The sequence below is a fragment of the Sander vitreus genome, chromosome 22 (genome assembly GCF_031162955.1).
Source record: "Sander vitreus isolate 19-12246 chromosome 22, sanVit1, whole genome shotgun sequence".
Taxonomy (NCBI): domain Eukaryota; kingdom Metazoa; phylum Chordata; class Actinopteri; order Perciformes; family Percidae; genus Sander; species Sander vitreus.
Window position 1 is genome coordinate 12,826,596 of NC_135876.1, and position 17,980 is coordinate 12,844,575.

At 39.5% G+C, this 17,980-nt stretch overlaps 1 protein-coding gene across 3 annotated transcripts in view; it reads left to right on the plus strand.

Moving 5' to 3' along the window:
- Window positions 1–17,980, plus strand: part of mtrr (5-methyltetrahydrofolate-homocysteine methyltransferase reductase) — a 32,112-nt gene that overhangs the window by 961 nt on the left and 13,171 nt on the right. Inside the window, exons 1-12 of one of the 3 annotated variants that reach the window (XM_078280871.1) lie at window positions 110–310; window positions 890–1,034; window positions 1,239–1,392; window positions 1,538–1,655; window positions 1,771–2,287; window positions 2,366–2,479; window positions 2,567–2,723; window positions 2,879–2,967; window positions 5,205–5,385; window positions 10,244–10,286; window positions 13,034–13,211; window positions 14,455–14,573. In XM_078280871.1, coding sequence (XP_078136997.1) covers window positions 273–310; window positions 890–1,034; window positions 1,239–1,392; window positions 1,538–1,655; window positions 1,771–2,287; window positions 2,366–2,479; window positions 2,567–2,723; window positions 2,879–2,967; window positions 5,205–5,385; window positions 10,244–10,286; window positions 13,034–13,211; window positions 14,455–14,573 — 1,853 coding nt within the window. In that variant the 5' untranslated portion in view covers window positions 110–272. Of the gene's footprint in view, window positions 1–109; window positions 311–626; window positions 720–889; window positions 1,035–1,238; window positions 1,393–1,537; window positions 1,656–1,770; window positions 2,288–2,365; window positions 2,480–2,566; window positions 2,724–2,878; window positions 2,968–5,204; window positions 5,386–10,243; window positions 10,287–13,033; window positions 13,212–14,454; window positions 14,574–17,980 lie in introns of those variants that run through there. The other 2 variants (XM_078280870.1, XM_078280872.1) reach the window with 2 other exon arrangements.

Here is a 17,980-nt window from a genome sequence, read left to right on the forward strand (position 1 = left end):
GGAAGGCTCCACGGGTGGGGAGGGCGGAACCAAGTAGCTTTCAGTGTGTCCTATTACACATTTAAACACGCCTTTACTCAGAATGACAACACACAATCAACTTGACTGTTTTAAAATGATTGTGAAAAACAATGTCTGCTCTTCATACAGAATAGTTAAAGGTTAAAACGGAAAAGATCTTATTTTGTAATTTGGTTTCTTCCAATCACGTTCAAACCGCAGGACAGTCTGTGTCCTAATCTCGCGTGAATACCAGATACACTAAAAATTCCATGAGGACTGAGTTGATCTCAACAGCTGGTTTTAAAAGGTAGAAAATATATCTTCCGAGAACTTCACACAGCCTGTATACCCGGTTCTAACAAGATTTAAGTATCTGTACTTTTTTTTTTTATAACGGATACGTTTAGCTCGAAAATAAGGATCGAATGTTGGGTTAGGGTTAGTTATTAGTTGGCAGTTTTTAGCTGCTAACATTTGTCTAAAATGTTGCGTTTGATTTAGTATTAGATATGAGACAAGATAAATGAAATGCCCGAATCCACGTGCACTTTTGTAGTGCTACCAAAGCCCGTCTACGGATTGAAATTCTTTGGTGCTACATTAAAAACTGACGCAACGTCCGGGTACTTTATGGTGGTGTTCAGGGCTGTTGCGTTTCACAGCGTTGCGAAGGCTGTTATGTGGCAGCCTGTCTGTTACCTGTCAAAATGTGCAGTGTAGGTAAAATGAAATATCCGTGAAAATACAGCTCGACAATTAAATATTAAATCCTAATCACCCCAACAGTGGTTGCGTTGACTTAATCAACCTTGGTTTGTCTTGCACATTTATTTCTGTGCCTCTCAAATGTTTTTCAATCTACAAATTGTTTTTCTGGATTCTCTAGCATGCCATGTGAAGTGAAGCCTCGGTTTGTGGTTCTTTACGGGTCTCAGAAGGGCCAAGCCGAGTCCCTAGCAGAAGGAATAGCTGAGGTGGCAGAGGAGCATGGACTGGTCGCTGAGCTCAGCTGCTTGAGCCAAAATGAGAAGGTAGCTATTACAAGCGCTTTACATGAAACGGAGCTGTTAAAGTCCCTCTTCCACTGCATGGCTGCTGACACACAATAACACATCAATAATATCTTAGTAAATGTGATGTCTGTTGCTTGATGCATTTGTGGATATTAATGTAATGAATTTTCACATTGATTAGTGGAAACCCCACTCACTGAATAATCATATAACTGGTTCCAGTACAATTTGGAGAAAGAGAATGCCCCAGTGGTCTTCATTGTGTCTACTACTGGAGATGGGGAACCACCAGACAATGCCCTTCAATTTGTAAAGCGCATCAAGAAGAAAACCCTCTCCACTGACCACTATAAACACCTTCGCTATGCACTTTTAGGTAAATTCTTTGATGAAGGTCTGGTAGATAATTTTGCAAAACATATTTGTGTAAATCATTACAATGCAGAGCACTGCGCAGTGTTTACTTTCTGAGTAGTTGTTGGCTTGAGACATCTTCATTTGTTTTCCTCTGTCTGCTCCAGCTTTAGGAGACACAAATTATGCAAATTTCTGCAACTGTGGGAAGACAATTGAGCGTCGTCTACAGGAACTTGGAGCCAAACAATTTTATGCGACAGGATATGCAGATGATGGTGTAGGGTAAGTTCTGTAGTATTGACATCCAACTTTCAGCATTTGGCCTTTAAACTACCCACTCTCGTTCTCTTGTTTTTCTTACACTCATGTATACATTTTTGTGGACTGTTCTCTCCAGGCTGGAGGTGGTTGTCGACCCCTGGCTTGAAGGGCTGTGGAACGCAATCAAAGGAGCCTTATCAAACATGGATTCTGATAGGACTGGTTACTTGAAAGGAGAAGCGGATGATTCACCAAAGGAAACTCCTGATTCAACTATACCAGATGTCCAACTAAACCTCTTGAGCATAACTGACCGCCAGAACTGCGAGTCGATCACAGAATCTGTAGAAACCGTCTCCAAATTTGCAACTGCTGCTTCATCTTCGGCTTCTGCTACACCGACTGCCGTTTCTGATCTCAGGCCAGCTTTTCCTGCAGGGAGCCCTGGGTTGGCACCCCAGTCTCGTGGTACTGCCAGTGTTTCTACATCCGCACCGGAGACACAGACCGGCGATGCTGGAGTTCCCCATGTTGCATTGGCAGCCTCACTGACACACTCCCTGCCGCCGCTGTCGCAGTCCTCTCTTAATGTTCCAGCTCTGCCTTCTCCCTACCTCGATGTTTCTCTTCAGGAGGTGGATACTGTGGAACAGGTGAGGAATGATGCTGCTGATAAAGCCAGTATTTGTGCCCTATTTCACCCTTTTTATCTCATAAATGTTTTCTTTCAGATTATAGGGCCGTTAAACAAAGAGGCTCTCCATGAGGTTCCCATCTCTAGGGCAGTTAAGCTGACCAGAGGAGATTCAGTCAAGATGGCCCTTCTCTTAGAACTGGACATATCTGTAAGCTTTGGAACATTTTCTAAATGTGCAGTATGAATTTAGATGTAATTGCAGTTTGGACTTAAGATTCATCTTTTTCATTCTTAGACTCACCCGATGATGACCTATCATCCAGGGGATTCGTATGATGTGTTATGCCCAAACAGGACCGCTGAGGTTGAGGACATGCTCCACAGATTGGGCCTTCATGACCAGAGGAACCACCAAGTACACATTTCTCTACGTAAAGACACTAAGAAAAAAGGTAAAGTGTGCTTGTGAAATGATATCAACATGTACTCTTGGAAAGAACATTGGAATTACCAAAGATTACACAGCACTGACAACAAAATAATTCAATGATGATGTGACATTCATACCTATGATAATTCCCAAATGTTCTTTCCTGCCTGGTTATAGGTGCCCAGGTGCCATCCTACATTTCCCACAACATTTCTCTGCTGTACCTGCTCACATGGTGTCTGGAGATCAGAAGTGTTCCTAAGAAGGTACTTCATGTCCTGACATTGTTCTATGTCTTGTGAATTGCATTGGCCAAGCTAGTTTCTCATGTGATGCACTAAAACAAGACATAATATATCAGCGTAATAATAAGAGTGAAGACATTTGTGTCATGTTTTCTCCAGCTAGAGCATGCTGCTTTTTAGTTGTTTATTTGTTGTCAAAGCTGGGAGAAAAGTATATTATATTTCATGAAGAAGTGACATTATATTTTGACACAGGTGTTTCAATTTATTTTAGATTTACTTACTGAACAGGCAGGGTGCTCAAATAGTCTATGTCAGGACAGGGTCTAGACCCAAAAGATTTGCATGGGTCCATAGATTGGTTTGAAAAGTTTAAGCAAGGTTGATTTTTGCAAAGTGTAGGCCTGAGGCTTAAACAACTATTAGACTTTCCTGGTCCTCTGTGGCAGAGAGTAACACAGCTGGTGTGTGGAAATGTCAAATAGCCACAGTCTTGAGCTTTTGGCTGGGGATGTGGCCTGCATGAGTTTCACTTGTATTGACTTTTGCATTCGTTCGTACTGTAGTGACAGTAGCTAACTTGTCTACCATCCTGCACTTCTTGTCTAATTTCCATCTCTCAAGGTACACCCTCAAAATGTTGTTACTGCGTAGTTAAATTCATTATTTATTAAAAACATTATAGTGTAACCAAAATGAAAACCATTTATTTCCCTCTGGCATGAGCTGCACCAGTTGTTTACTGCTCTTTGTAAACACTGAGCACACTGAATGACAAAAGGAAATGGCAACAATGTAATTGCTTCTTTAATAAATACAATATTTGAAGTATTGCTTGGTATTGAGCATTGTTTAAAGCACAAAATGACACAGCGCTTGAAACACAATATCGCCTATATAATGATGGCACACTGCATACTAACACTTTTTTTTTTTTTAAACACAAAATATTCTGTTTTTAAGATATGCTATGCAAAAAGATATTTGGTATACTTGGTCCATATGGTGAATTAAGAGACACTGATTTCTGCACTGATTGTTTTATTAAAGAAACTTTCAACTGTCCAAATTAAATGGATAATGTGTCAGAAAGATACAGTCACTACATGTAACAGCCACCATCAGTTCAGTCCCCTGCTATATATAAGACATGTGCACAAACTCATTTTCTCCTCCGTGTTATAAAATTGCAGCACTAAAAAATTGATAGTTTTAGGTCAAACTGTTGTCTACACAGACGTACAAGGCTGTAAGAGTTTTATTTTACACCACCTGTCTGTGTAATCCAAGAAGTTACAGCACCTGTACGTTTTATGATTTTTAGGATAGTGAAAGATAATCACCTCAGCCTGTTAGTAAGTACAATTCCTAATAATATTCATAACGCCATCAAATACAGAAAGATATACGTGGCATGTCCTGGCTTGCCATTTCTGCTGAGACAATTTTTAATGTTATCACTGAAGCTCTTTAAAGATTGTATCAGATACAGACAATGTTTTCACACTAGTCAAAGATGTCTATACAGGATGGATTGGAAGATGGGGATACTAATTATTCCAGCACTAATCTCTCCATTCATGTACTCATAAACTATAATAAATCACTGAAATTATACAGAACACTTAGGCATGACAATTATTCAGAAGTTGTGATTACTGTGTCAGAGTGATGAATGGCTGCAGAATAAAGCAACATCACTCCCAAAAGTTGTTCAGGAGTCTCATTTCTTTTTTTGATCCTTTTTAATCCTGTAATTTGCATCTCAGCCTACAAAAGGATTAACAATAACTGATGAAATACCAGTTAAACAGCGGCTTGTCTTCTGCAAATTTAACCTAGTAATTGATTGCATTAATTGCTTTTGATGAATTTGTTTTAGGATTAAAAGAATGCTCTTTGAATCTGCTAATTTCTCAGTAGCTTTACAAGCATTTAAAAACGAAATGACGATTTTATGGGTGTAGAACGTGCATCATGAAAAATAAAATGGCTGTATTCCACAACTGGGGCTGGTGTCAAGGTCCACCTCTACAGTTTTCATGTAGAAAACTAACAAAGACTTCTCTTTTTCTATGGCCTGTGTGCAATGTGGCATTGAATCTGTCCTACTGCACTGTTAGAAAATGTATTAAATACCCTTTTGTGTGAATAGAAACCTACGTCAGAAAAACTGAAAAATCATGACTATTGCTGCTGATGGAGGTGCAGAGCAGCTTCAAGTGACTTCACATCCTGATTTCTGTCTCTCTTGTCAGGCATTTCTCCGAGCGCTGGTGGAGCATACAGGGGATGGTGTGCAGAGGAGGAGACTGCAGGAGCTCTGCAGTAAACAAGGTGCCGCAGACTACAACCTGTATGTGAGAGATCCGAGCCTTAGCGTCATGGAGCTTCTCACAGCCTTCCCATCCTGCTCGCCTCCTCTCAGCCTCCTCATAGGTCAGAGTCCATACTGTTGTCTATCTCCGTCATAAGGTCCGAACATCTCCGGGTCCATAATAATCAGGGTTATTGTGGGTAAAAAGCATCCTTGGTAGATTACATTTTACATACATACGACAGTACATACTACAAAACATGAGAACCACTCTGAAGTACAAATAGGTACATTTCATGCGTAACATTTATCCAGTGACTAATGAGAAAACAGACAATGTTCTGGCATATTTGTTTTTCAGTTTTTATTTACAAATGTATTATTATAATACATGCACATTTTAATTAAATGCAGGCTTTCATGTTGCCTGAAGCAAATGGGAAACTTTCAGTGATTGGGATTTAGACTGCAAATCTATTTAGACTTCCACTGTACAAGATGTCAGTGGAATTAATTTCGTTCAGATCTATTTATTTCACTTGTGAAAATACCTCAGGTTATGTCAAGTCTGTTGTGTGTCAAGTGTTGTTTTCAGCTACGCAGGTGTGGTCTGTCTGGATAAGTTCCATCCAGTAGGGGTCACTGTAGCCCCAGGAAAGCAAGATTTACGAGTCCAGTCTCAAGGCTGATTTTTGTGAGAGCATTTACTTACACTGAATGGTCAGACAGTGTACATCCGAGGGCTCCCTAAAGGATCGACACTCATTTCCTTGTCACATTTTTAAGTCCACGTAGCTCCAATATGGTTTTTGTGTGACTATAATGGCAATATTATAGCTGCAAGTCAAGATATATTTTCTCAGTTTACTCATGACGACCCCCCGCTATTAATATTAATACCTTTTTGCTGCTGTCTGCCATCTATACCATCCCTCCTTTGAGCCAACTGTTGGTAGAGAACTATTATTTTGGCCAGTCATTCAGTATAGATCTAATACGCTTTGACTGAAACTTACCAGACAGTGAAATTAGTTGGCTACAGCTTTACATACAAGTTGAGTTGTCCTCTAAAACAGCTGTGTCACAGCTCTTGGCCTTCCCCAATGTCAGTTATTTTAGGCCTACTTGCCAACCACAGCACCTTTTTCAGTGGTGAACTGATGCAGAAATTGGGAATCGTGCCCTCGTGAAAAATGTGGCGTTGGAGGGCCTTCAGGGCAACAGCTGTTATTTGGGGGACAGGGGGCCGTTTACTGGTGATCCACTGAGCTTTGCAAGGACACAAACGCGCAAGGTCAGTTTGGATCATAGGTTAACGGTCAACTCTGACTCAGTGTGTCGCATGTAAAGCACAAGGCTGCATTTTTTTGCACTGTTCTTTGTTCATTACCCCCGACCGAAGGGCACGTGTTTGCCGATCAGAGTTTATGCTGTTACACACTAACTATAAATAATGAGAAGAGATGCATCTAAGCCCAGATGTCTTTGCCCAAGTGCAGCCTGGGTATAAAAGTAAATGCTGGATATAAATTGAGAAAGATACCTGCTTCTCAGAGTCAGCGTTCTTGTTATATGGTCCGTTGTTTCACATAGCGTGTCAGATAAAAACTTTGGGGTCATTGACCCCGGGAGCTGAATGCTGTCCATGAGCCTCTTTTTCAATTTACTTTACCGCAGGGCTAAAGAAAATTGTACAAGGATGAGTTTTTTTTCTTTTTTTTATTGTGAGCTGTGGAAGAAAGTAAAGCGAATGTGTCTGTATCCCAAAAGGCTGGTGCTCCCCCTCTCTCCAAAAAAGCTTGATATTTTAAATGCATTTTCCTGGTCACAGAAAACACACTGCACATGCATGTCACATAAATTTCCACTTTATTCATTTAAGGTATAATGAAATGCCAGAGAAAACCTTTTAAATGGTTTTGAAAAACTATGATCTTGCAGATCCTTTTCTCAGAAGTAACTTGATGTCGGCATTTGTCGCCTATTAAAAAATCTTCCCACGGAGAATTCTTCTTAATGCTTTATTGCTAACAACTTCCCTTAATCTAACTGCAGCCAAAGAAACTATCCATATATCCCAAGAAGAATAACTTATGTTCAACCACATTGCTATCTTATTTTTTTTCCCACTAAAATGGTACCTCTGCATATAAATTGCAGCACAGAGAGACTTTTGAGATGGAATAGATTATATTGTTGTGCAGTGTGATCGATGATACCCTTGAAAATGATCATTTCTGAAAACATAGTGGACTGTATTTATTTTGGAACAGAGACCTTTTTAAATACATATTTTTTAAAGATGTATCCGCAAGCCACTTACTGCAACAAAAAAAGCAGCGTTGCAACCAGAGGTTTTAAGTGATATATCCTTTTTACCTACCAGCAGTATCATTATGGTGCAGTGATGTGAGATGATGGATTGGTTGTCCTTTGTTTCGGACGTGCTGTCACTCTGTGATAGAAAGGCAGGAACCGGAGCCCCGCGTAGCTCCAGAGGATTGTGTGAACGTACATGATACACAGTCTGATGGAGAGGTGTGTGTTTCCTTTTGGTGCTGATGGAAAAAGATGGCAGGATATGTTGTAGTATGTGATGATTTGTCCAAACAGATTTTGTCCTTCAGGGGTTTAGTTTCAGGTTTGTTTGTTTTTTTTCTTTGAGAATTTTTTTTTTTTCCAGCTTAGTCCTAATTATTTAAACAGTTACTGTGAGTTGCATCTACAGTACAAGCATATCGATTATAACAAAGCAAGGCCAGCCTGAAGTCTTGGCTCAGTAAGTCTAAACATTTGACATCCTTTTCAGAATAAAGGTCTTCACACATTTTTATTTCCGCATCATGCCGAACATTTGGCCCATCACATATGGGGTTATAAGACTCTGCTGTACGTATAACAAACATAAAAAATATAACAAGACATGTTCACGTCATACGTATACAAAAGAATCCGTTAGAACATTATATATTATATATATATATATACTTTTTTTGCGAATACCATGTTTTTGTGAAAATTTCTAACAAGTTGTACGCAGAATAGCAAAAAGAAAAATAATTCTACAATCCTAAAGAGTATCCTGATAAAGGGCTTTTTATTCATCTGACAGGCTTTCCCCAAGTATCTGGCTAACTTAAACATTTTGTACATGAAATTCCTTCTTTAAAAAAACTATTATTTTTTTATTATTTATAATTAGTCATGTTTCCAACAACGTATTTTTATGTGCATTTTGAAGTATCGCATTAGACAATGTTGATGGAAACGGAAAAAATTTAAAAAAAGTTTTTACTCTCGCTTGAGGTGGTTTTTGCCTTTTTCGAGAAGGAGTTAATGCACAAAATGGGAGCTGGAAACAGCTTTGCCAAATAAATTGTGACATATAATCCCGATATCCATCGGATGGGGGAAGGATCGGGAAATGGGTCCCATCCAGTGCGCCGTACACTTGTGGCACAAGGTGCGTAGTGGAGCTGCGGTGCGCTATAGCCTGTGCCTCAAACACGTCGGGTAAATTGACGAATCGGTTCAACAGCTTGAATCGTATGGCCCTGCACACCGCGTATGCACAGCGGTGAACGGTCGTCTCGCTGACACCAAATGTCTCTGCTTCAACCCTGTATTCTGCACAGGTGGCCAACTTGTACAATGCTACCTCTCTCCATTTAGCCAAAGAACTTAGCTTCTAAACTCTAAATTTAGCAAGCTGGTTTGCAATCTACAACCATGCGTTACGTCAACTTGTGACGGAACTACGCTTTGTGTAGTCTAGTTTATTCGCTCTAAACCAGTTGATGGAAACGCTTCTAATTTGCATTTTCTTTTTTGCGACATTTTAAAAGTTTGCTTAAAATTCGCTTGACGATTAGATGGAAACATGACTATTGAGATGTCACACAGTGAACAGATCTGCTTTTCTTCTTCCAGACTGAGATACAGTACTAGTTTCAACAACATAACTCTACTGGGCGCCCAAAGGTCTTTGTTATTTGGATAAATTATAAACAACTGTACCATATTCATACTGTATCAGCTTACAGGAATGGAGGTTTGGTTTAGTGTCAATAGCCCACCATGCTCTCTAAAAATGAAGTGTTGGCCCTTGAGCTTGTTTTTTTCTTTTAGAATCTGGAGGAATCTCGATGAATGTGTAGTAGAAGGCTGCTGTTCAGGCAAGGCCAATGTTTTTCTTCAAAACCTTTCAAACTTCAAACTAACTGTTTCATGCATCACCATTTAAAAAAAAACAAAAACTCAGAGATGAAATGGACGTCAAATGTGGGGCTGTCTTGAAAACACCCTGAGCTGTTTAGGTGTCAGAGAGATTCAGAAAGAGAGGAGAGAGCAGATTTAGTCCAGCTGTTTGTCTTTCCAAGCAATTTGGCAGAAAAATGTGTTATTGTAAGGCCTCAGCTGGTACATATGGTGCAGCTTTACTTTTCCAGGTTCTTCTATCACTTTGATGCAAATGAAGTGTAAGAGACTACATAGCAAGCACATCACACAACTCTCAATCACTCTTTTTTTGCCCATATCTAGTAGTTGGTGGTGGTCATAGCACAGCGAATGTCAAATCTTGGTGCTACGGGGTGAAAAGTCATCTCTAACTCTTATAAGTTTTCCTGATTTCTCTGACATATTCTCACGGTTGTAATGCACACTACATATTACCCAAAAGAGGGCACCTTCATGGCTGGCAATGAAATAAGGTCTGCATAAGCAATCTGTTTCCTACTGGCTCCACATCTGGACACTTGGGATTCCATAACCCTGAGTTTGTAATTTCATAAATATAGAAGTGTCCTAGAAACAAGACTGTAGCTTGGGTTGGGGGTTACTGTGGATAAATTGGTAGGTAGGATGTCTCAATGGACTGAGATGACTTTCATTTATTTTGTCTGCTTTCTGTCATGGGTGTCTGTGTAACAAAATCTTAGCGGTACAGAACGATGATTGACAGTTGTGCTTGCCTTTCAGAGCATTTGCCGAAACTGCAGCCCAGGCCTTATTCAGCAGCCAGGTAAGGTGACAGAAAAATAAGAATGGATGTTACATTTTGTCCTGCATGAAACTGTGCACGAATGTGCTCCTATAGCATCCTTAATTTGGAATAACAAGTATCCATGAGGTATGTATGTCTGTCTTGTTCTCACCACACATGATGGTGGTGGTTTCCTAATTTCTACTGGTGTTAAAGAATCCATGAAACTGACCACTTTTCCAGTGATTCTAAACAGTGTTCAGATATGGAAATAGTCGCAACAAGCTGTGAATTGACAACGTCTCTCCTTTTTTTTTTTTTTAATCTTTTTATAATGCTGATGATATTTAAATTATGGCACAATAAGGGCACCATTGATTCATCAGATTTATTTGAAGATGGATCTCTTATGATTTACACAACTGCAACATAAAAAGGGACTCCCCTCTTCTCAATTGTTTTTGGGTTATTTTTAAATACCCCTGATTAATTCTACTCAGGAGTCTGACACAGCTGCCTTCTTCCACACTTGATTGTTTTCTTAATAATGGGATCAATAATGCATCAGAAAATCCAGACAATGTTGGGCTGAAATGGCAGGATGATTGCCAAATAAAAAAAGCGGACCGTTGAAATTTAAAATTGTAGTGTATTTTAAGCCTTAAGTTAGTTCTTTTTAAGATACTGCATAGAATGTATTATACCTCAGAAAAGATTTGGTTTGATTAATGTGATGAAATGCGGTGAAATGTCATTTTTATGTTGGTGTTGTAAGAAGACAATATTTATATATATATATATATAACCCTCTAACTATATTTTGGAAAGCTGTTGATATTTTATCCCTCCATGTATCAAGTTCTATATTGCTAAAACCTCAACTTCGGTTATTAGGTGCTACTAGACAAGACATATATTTTGATCTCACACTATTGGCAGCTACACTGGAGATCTGCTATGTTGTCAACTCCTTCACAGTGATGGACTGAGTTTTCAAATCATGTGGCATTTGATAGGGTTTATTATAACACCAAAGGGAAGCTCCATGCATTTTCATATTCTTTTCGAGCCATTTAGAAACTATTGTCTGAATTCATGATATATAGCCCTTATAGTGATAATTATTATTATTATTATTATTATTATTATTTGTGTGTGTATGTCTCTAACGTTTGTTAGGATTCCCTGAACATTGTAGCCCATGTTATGTGTGCTTTTGTTTAGAAGTAATTCCCTTATAAGCAATAACCAGTGATGGGTGAGAGAAACCAATGCACATATGATATAAATGGACTATAAATATTGTGTAGACTTTAGCTAGTTGTGCTTAGTTTAAAAAGGCGCAAGCGTTCGCTCTTTTGCCTCACTTAGCCAGTCATTGATTTGCTCTTCCTGTTAAGATATTACCCATTAGGTTTGCCTAAAAGCTCATGTGGAACATCTAACTCAATGCCCAAACATCTCTCATTAGTCCGTCACTTAGCTGCTTATGTGTGTGTATGTTTGTGGAGAGAGACGAGGAACAGACAGGAGAGACTGTGGCTGTAGTTTATCAGATGATGCAGAGACATTAGAGGCCTGCGTTATTGATGCCGTGGTCAATAGAGGTCTCTAGTGGCCCACAGGAACTGGAGAGTGAAGGATGAGAGAGGGTGAGAGTTCTTCAGCCAGCAGTGAATACTGGAATGGAGAGGAGGGAGAGGCAGTTTTATTGAAGCAAGATAGTCAGGAAGTTATTTTTTCTCACTCTCTAGCACTATTTTGTGTCTAAAATGAAGCAGACGCCAGATCAGTTATTCCCAAACAGGGGTACTTCTATCCTTGGGGGTTGTGACTATTGTTGCCAGGGATTATGTGGAAAGATTGTGGAGTAGCTCAACTAATTTGAAAAAATGTATCTGTGTTTATGTCAAGGAAGAAAATAATCACACAAATAGGATTACAAATTGGTGTGATATTGATATTAAGTGTAAGCCATGTAGAATAAGCTACCAGCTACAATACGCCGACTGCACGATACCTCCCTCCAACCAGTAGTCAGTTATAACCTATCTTATACAGTCAATGGTTGTAACACTTGTTATTAAGAGTCCATGAAAACAATAATCAGAACAGAGAAATAGTTGGCTAAAAGTAATGAATAAACAGTTGAAATAGTCTGCTAAAAGTCATGGATAAACAGTTAAAACGTCCAAGTTCGAGCTTGACCAAACCCACCTGAACATTGACAGTTGTATTGTATGAAAATATTATAAAGATATTGTAACAATATCTACTTTTGTATCATTAATAGTGTTTAATAACATCCAGTTTAAAATCCATTAAAAATAACATATTTAGAACACAACAGTTGGTATTGATGAAGGGGTACTTGAGCTCATCTGACAGGGCTGTGGGGGTACAGGAGACAAGAAATGTTGGAAAGCACTGGTGTAAATCATGATTTAGCACATTTCAATGTCATGTAATTGTCATCACATCAAAAGGCTATGTACCCTTGTTACTTTGACCAGCTGTTGTTTAACTAGATTTTTATAAAGGTGGTTTGTGTGATTCTATTTAGGAGTATTGTTGTCTATTCTTGAGAGTTTATCCTCCCTCGTAATGCTTATGGCTTTCTGTACCTTCTGTTCCCCCTCTGTTTCTCTTTGTATTTCACTCTATTTTTCACTTAATCTCGGTGTATCTCCCTGCTTGTCACTGTCTGTATGCCTTGCACACACACTGTTGTTTTCCTCTATCTCCGTCTTCCTCCGTCTCAACTCTCTGCGGTCCCATCTCTATAGCTCCTGTCTTAGGTACCCAGGAAAGTTGCATTTTGTCTTCAACATGGTAGAGTTCCCAGCAAGCCCTGGGCGGCCTGCGGGGAGGCGAGGCTTGTGTACCGGTTGGCTGTTTGACCTCATCAATCCTGTCCTGGTTTTTCCTGAGAAGTCTGAATCCAGCAGCCCGGCTCTGCCAAAGGTAATGAGTACATTGGAAAATGGGGAGCTGAAACTACACTGTGTTCCAAATTATTATGCAAATGCTATTTTACACTAATTTTCCTAAATAGTCGATGCAAATGACAGTCAGTATAATTTTCAAGTCACCAACCGTTACCGGGCATAAGTCAAATTTCAGTGAACAAACCAACCAATGAAAACAGTATTTTTTTCAAAATAAAAAACTCAAAATAGACTGTTCCACATTATTCTGCACAACAGAGTTTCAAAACATTTTATAGGTTGTAAAGAACTGAAAATGGTCATTTGCTGAATTTGCAGCATTAGGAGGTCATATTTACTGAAATCTATTTCAGTCAAACACATCTTAATATGAAATTTAAGATGAAATGAAATTCAACTTATACCCTAACGGTTGGTGAATTATACTGACTGTCATTTGCATCGACTATTTAGGAAAATCTGTGTAAAATAGCATTTGCATAATAATTTGGAACACAGTGTAGATTGTGCAAATAATGTGAACGCTTGGTCATGGCTGATATATTTCTTGGCCCTGGCTGAAAGTCTTATTGCTCTTATTTGCCAGTACAAGTGTTCAGGTGCTGTAATAGTTGCAACACACACACACACACACACACACACACACACACACACACACACACACACACGGGAAGAAATTGAATACATGTACCCCTCCTGGCTAGGTTGAAATCCTGCTACAGCTTACTTTGCCGTCCCTTCTTTGTCTTTGTCTCAAGTTTTGTTTCAGTAAAAATGCCAGGAGAGCTGGACTGCCCATTCTCCTTCTAATATTATAGTTCAAGAAGTTGTTGAGTAAAATGGAAGGCAAGTGTGGAGCATAATATCAGAAAATTGTGCAGTGTCTCCTTGAAACTGCAGCACTTGAGGCATTATGAATTGAACCTGTTTTTTATTGCATGTTTTAGGCTGCTCTGGAAACTCAATTTTGATGTGTGAGCCACTAAGAAACGAACAAGCTTTGGGCCGTGTGTGTGTGTGTGTGTGTGTGTGTGTGTGTGTGTGTGTGGTTAATTAATACATGTATTTAAATTAAAGAAAGTAAATCCGCTCTACCACAGACTCTATGGATTCCAGTTGGAGCTCATGAGTTTTCCTATTAGTATGTCTTAGAATATTAAGTAGATCAATTAATAGATTGGTAGGCCCTTAGTGGCTTTTCAGATTTGCTGTAATTACTCTCATTATTTTAAATGCTTGCTAATGGCCTCTGACCCTAGATCCATGTGAGTTTGAGACCCAACTCCTCCTTCCGGCCTCCCTCTGACCTGTCGGCGCCCTTTATAATGGTCGGACCGGGGACAGGAGTTGCCCCCTTCATTGGCTTCCTTCAGCAAAGGTACGCCAAATTTAATAACACATTATAATATTATCTTGCACCATAAGTGACATTTTTAACAAGTAAGAGAGAGAGAGGTGGTGTGTATTGAGATTCCCAGTTTTACAAATGTCTCCGTCAAGAGGATCCAGTGCATGCATGTGGTAATGTTCTTGATCTTGCCAATGTTATACATGTTCCAAGATATGCTGCTGAAGTAGGTCAGCTAAATGTTCATTTCAAGAATCAGAAACATGCATGTTATATGCTGATTGGTGTGCTGTGAGACACAGATTAATCCAGCTAAAATCCTGCACTCAGTAATGAATATTCCCAATGTTCAAATGATGTTAAGTGCACATTATCTATGCATATTTTTGAGTAATCTGCAGAGACAATTAAATGAGACCACGTTCAAAGCCGATAAAAGTCGACGTCATGTACATCTCATAAGGCATAATAAATCTAGCATCGAGGGCTGTTAACACGTCTGGGATTATTTCAGATGCTTCACTCGTCTCTACAGGAATAAATTAAGCCCTTTCAGATGCACAAGTTTATGACTCGGCCTGTAATGAAGAGTCAGGAGTCAAAGCAGCACATGGAGCGTTATTGATTTGAAAGTAAAAAGTCCAGTAGGTGGTGGCCACGTTGCAGGGCGTAAATCATTGCTTGTAATCGCTGATGAGGTGGTGTGAGGATATCGACTGTTAGCTGAGTATGCCGTAGTTCTCTCAGGCTTGTTAAACCATTGCTTAAGTCTAAATCCTTGAAGGATGCTCTCATTTGGTAGAAAACGTGACATTTTGTTAAATTTTCTGAGGTTCTGAATTGATGGCAAAATCAAGATTGCAAGATGATGACCTGTCAAAAGAATTTAATGTGACTGACTCTTCTCTATCCAGGCTGATGCCTGTGTGTTGAACCAGGCCCACAGACTTGTTAGAAAGCAGAGTAAGCCTTTTTCATCAGACTGACATGTCTAACTCTTGGGTGGCTTTGTATAAATGAGGTTATGCCCCAGTCAACTCCAATTGTCTCTAAATTCTCCAGACGTCTGCTCTGTTGTGGCGGGTGGCATCAGCGGGTGATTGCTCTGAGAGGTGACTCGGCACCAGCTGAAGAGATGGCTGTGTTCTGGATGAGTGGTCATGTGGGTTGAGAGATGTTTGCACCCTTTGGGTTGCAGGAGCACTGAAGATGGCACACGTTTTCAGACTGACTCCTCATCTCGATTATTAAGGTTGAGCCAGAGGGACAGTACTCTGTGAAAGGCTGTGATATGAACATATCAGTCTTACTTTGATCCTTACAGTGGTACCCAAACACTGCTCTCTAAAATCTAAGATATCAAAATAGTATGACTTTAATATGTGATTTATTAAAGTATTGTCCTTGCAGCCCTGCTCGTCAGTGCAAGCTAAACACTCAGACCTTGATTGATTTTGGAAGGCGTAATGCAACAACTGGAACCCCTCGTCAAATGCATTCTTGAGAGTTCAATGTTGGACTCTTTTTATTTAAAAAAAAATGCCTTTTATCAAATTTCAAATACATAGTTTTATTTTTCTTTCAAGAGGCTCTTCACTGTTGAAGTATAAACTCATGTGAACCAGCTCGACTGTCTCCTCGTCCCTTCTCCCTCTCTGAGTCTCTCATCCTCTCCCCTGCCAGCTGTGTATTGTGCAGAAGGATTGTAAAAACCTGTCATGGTGCGTGGCGTTATACAGAATCTAACTTGAGATTCCAAACAAAGCCTCAGCGGCTGACGCTGCACTCTGATAGGCGATAACAATCACCAGTTTGTCAACGGGACGCTGTATCTGCCTCGAGGCCTGCGAAGGCTACTGTTAGCAACAAAACATCATGGGGACACTTCGATTCCCCCCTTCCACCCCTTTTGTTAATCAATGGCTTTTTTCAAAAGAACTTTGTACGAGTTTGTAGCGCTGGTAACAAGTAGAAGAAAAAGCATCTCTAAAGGTCAGAGGCACCCCCCCCCCCCCCAGTAGTCTGGTATTGATTGCTGTGGTTTTCATGAGAGGATTTTATGGAGAATGTGATTTTCAGTGTCTTTCTATTTAGCTGAGAGCAGTGACAGTTAAACAAATATTGTATTTTAATGGAGTGGTTCGCCCTAATCTCCTTAACAGCTCTAACAAGCTTTTTTTTTGGATAAAAATCAGTTTACACAATTCAATATTTAGGTTTGCCACCAGGCATACTCGGCACATTCACTATGACAACTCGTGTTAAAGTTTGTGTGAACGAATATTGAGCTTCTATTTATCAGTCTAACCAGACATCAGATTACAATTAGCTACAGCATGTTACTCAGCATTGTCCTGTATTATGAAAACATTTTGAATTCAGAACGTTGAATGTACATGGGTGTAATTCTGCAATATAATAATTTCAGTGATTAAGCTTTGAGCTGTTGTTGCGGCTCTTGTTTTAATACTTGTATTCCTATGCCTAAAAAGTCACTCAGCACCTCTCACATGGCGATGCAAGGAAAATGGATTGAAAATATGAGATAATTGCGTTATAAATGTTTACCAAGTCTTCACCCCAGCTTTCCTTGCAGTTTCCCCCTCCTGCTGATCATCTGAATGGCACTGAAAGGCAACTGCCTCTGATTTCGACCCTAAATGGAGTGCTTTGTAGATGCTGCCTTCCCTCCTGGGATTGTATTGCAGGCTGTTATAGTGTGGGTATGTGATGTGATGTGATTTGTATTCAGAGAAAGGCGCCGGTGTGGTCTACTCAGAATGGAATCCAGGTTTTTCATATTGGTATTGATCCCTGCAGGGCAGGCGGTGAGAGGAGGGAGAGGAGCCCACTAAAATGAGTTTACTTGAGGCTGTTTGCAGATCAGAAGAATCTCGTCCAGGATGCTAATGGATGGGATCTGAGCGTTTGGATCAAGTCAGCCAGACAGCTCTGTTACTGGGCTGCAGTCACAGACAGAAAGTTCAAACATGCTGCAAACCATTTTTATTAACTGGTCAAACATTTAATCAATGAGCGAGAAGCAATCAGACTTTTGCATTGATTTTGTTTTTTTTACTAAAGCTACATAATCAATCGTTAGCTATAGCTCTATATTAATCGGCTTATTATCCCATCTAAAAAAAAAAATAATATGTATGTACATCATTTAGTCAATCAAATGTTAAACAGGGGAAAATGTCCATCACAGGTGAAGTCTTCGCATTGCTTGTTTTTGTCCAACCAACAATCCAAAATATATTTAATAATAAAACAAGTATTTTTAAAGTATTTTTTATTGTTTTAAAGAAGGTACAATATACAGTGCAGCATTACATTGTCAATTTATAACAAGACACCTTTCTATTAACCATCCCAATCAAGAAAAAAATAGAAGAGAAAAAAAAAGTAAAGGGTCCCAATTTTTGTAGAATTTT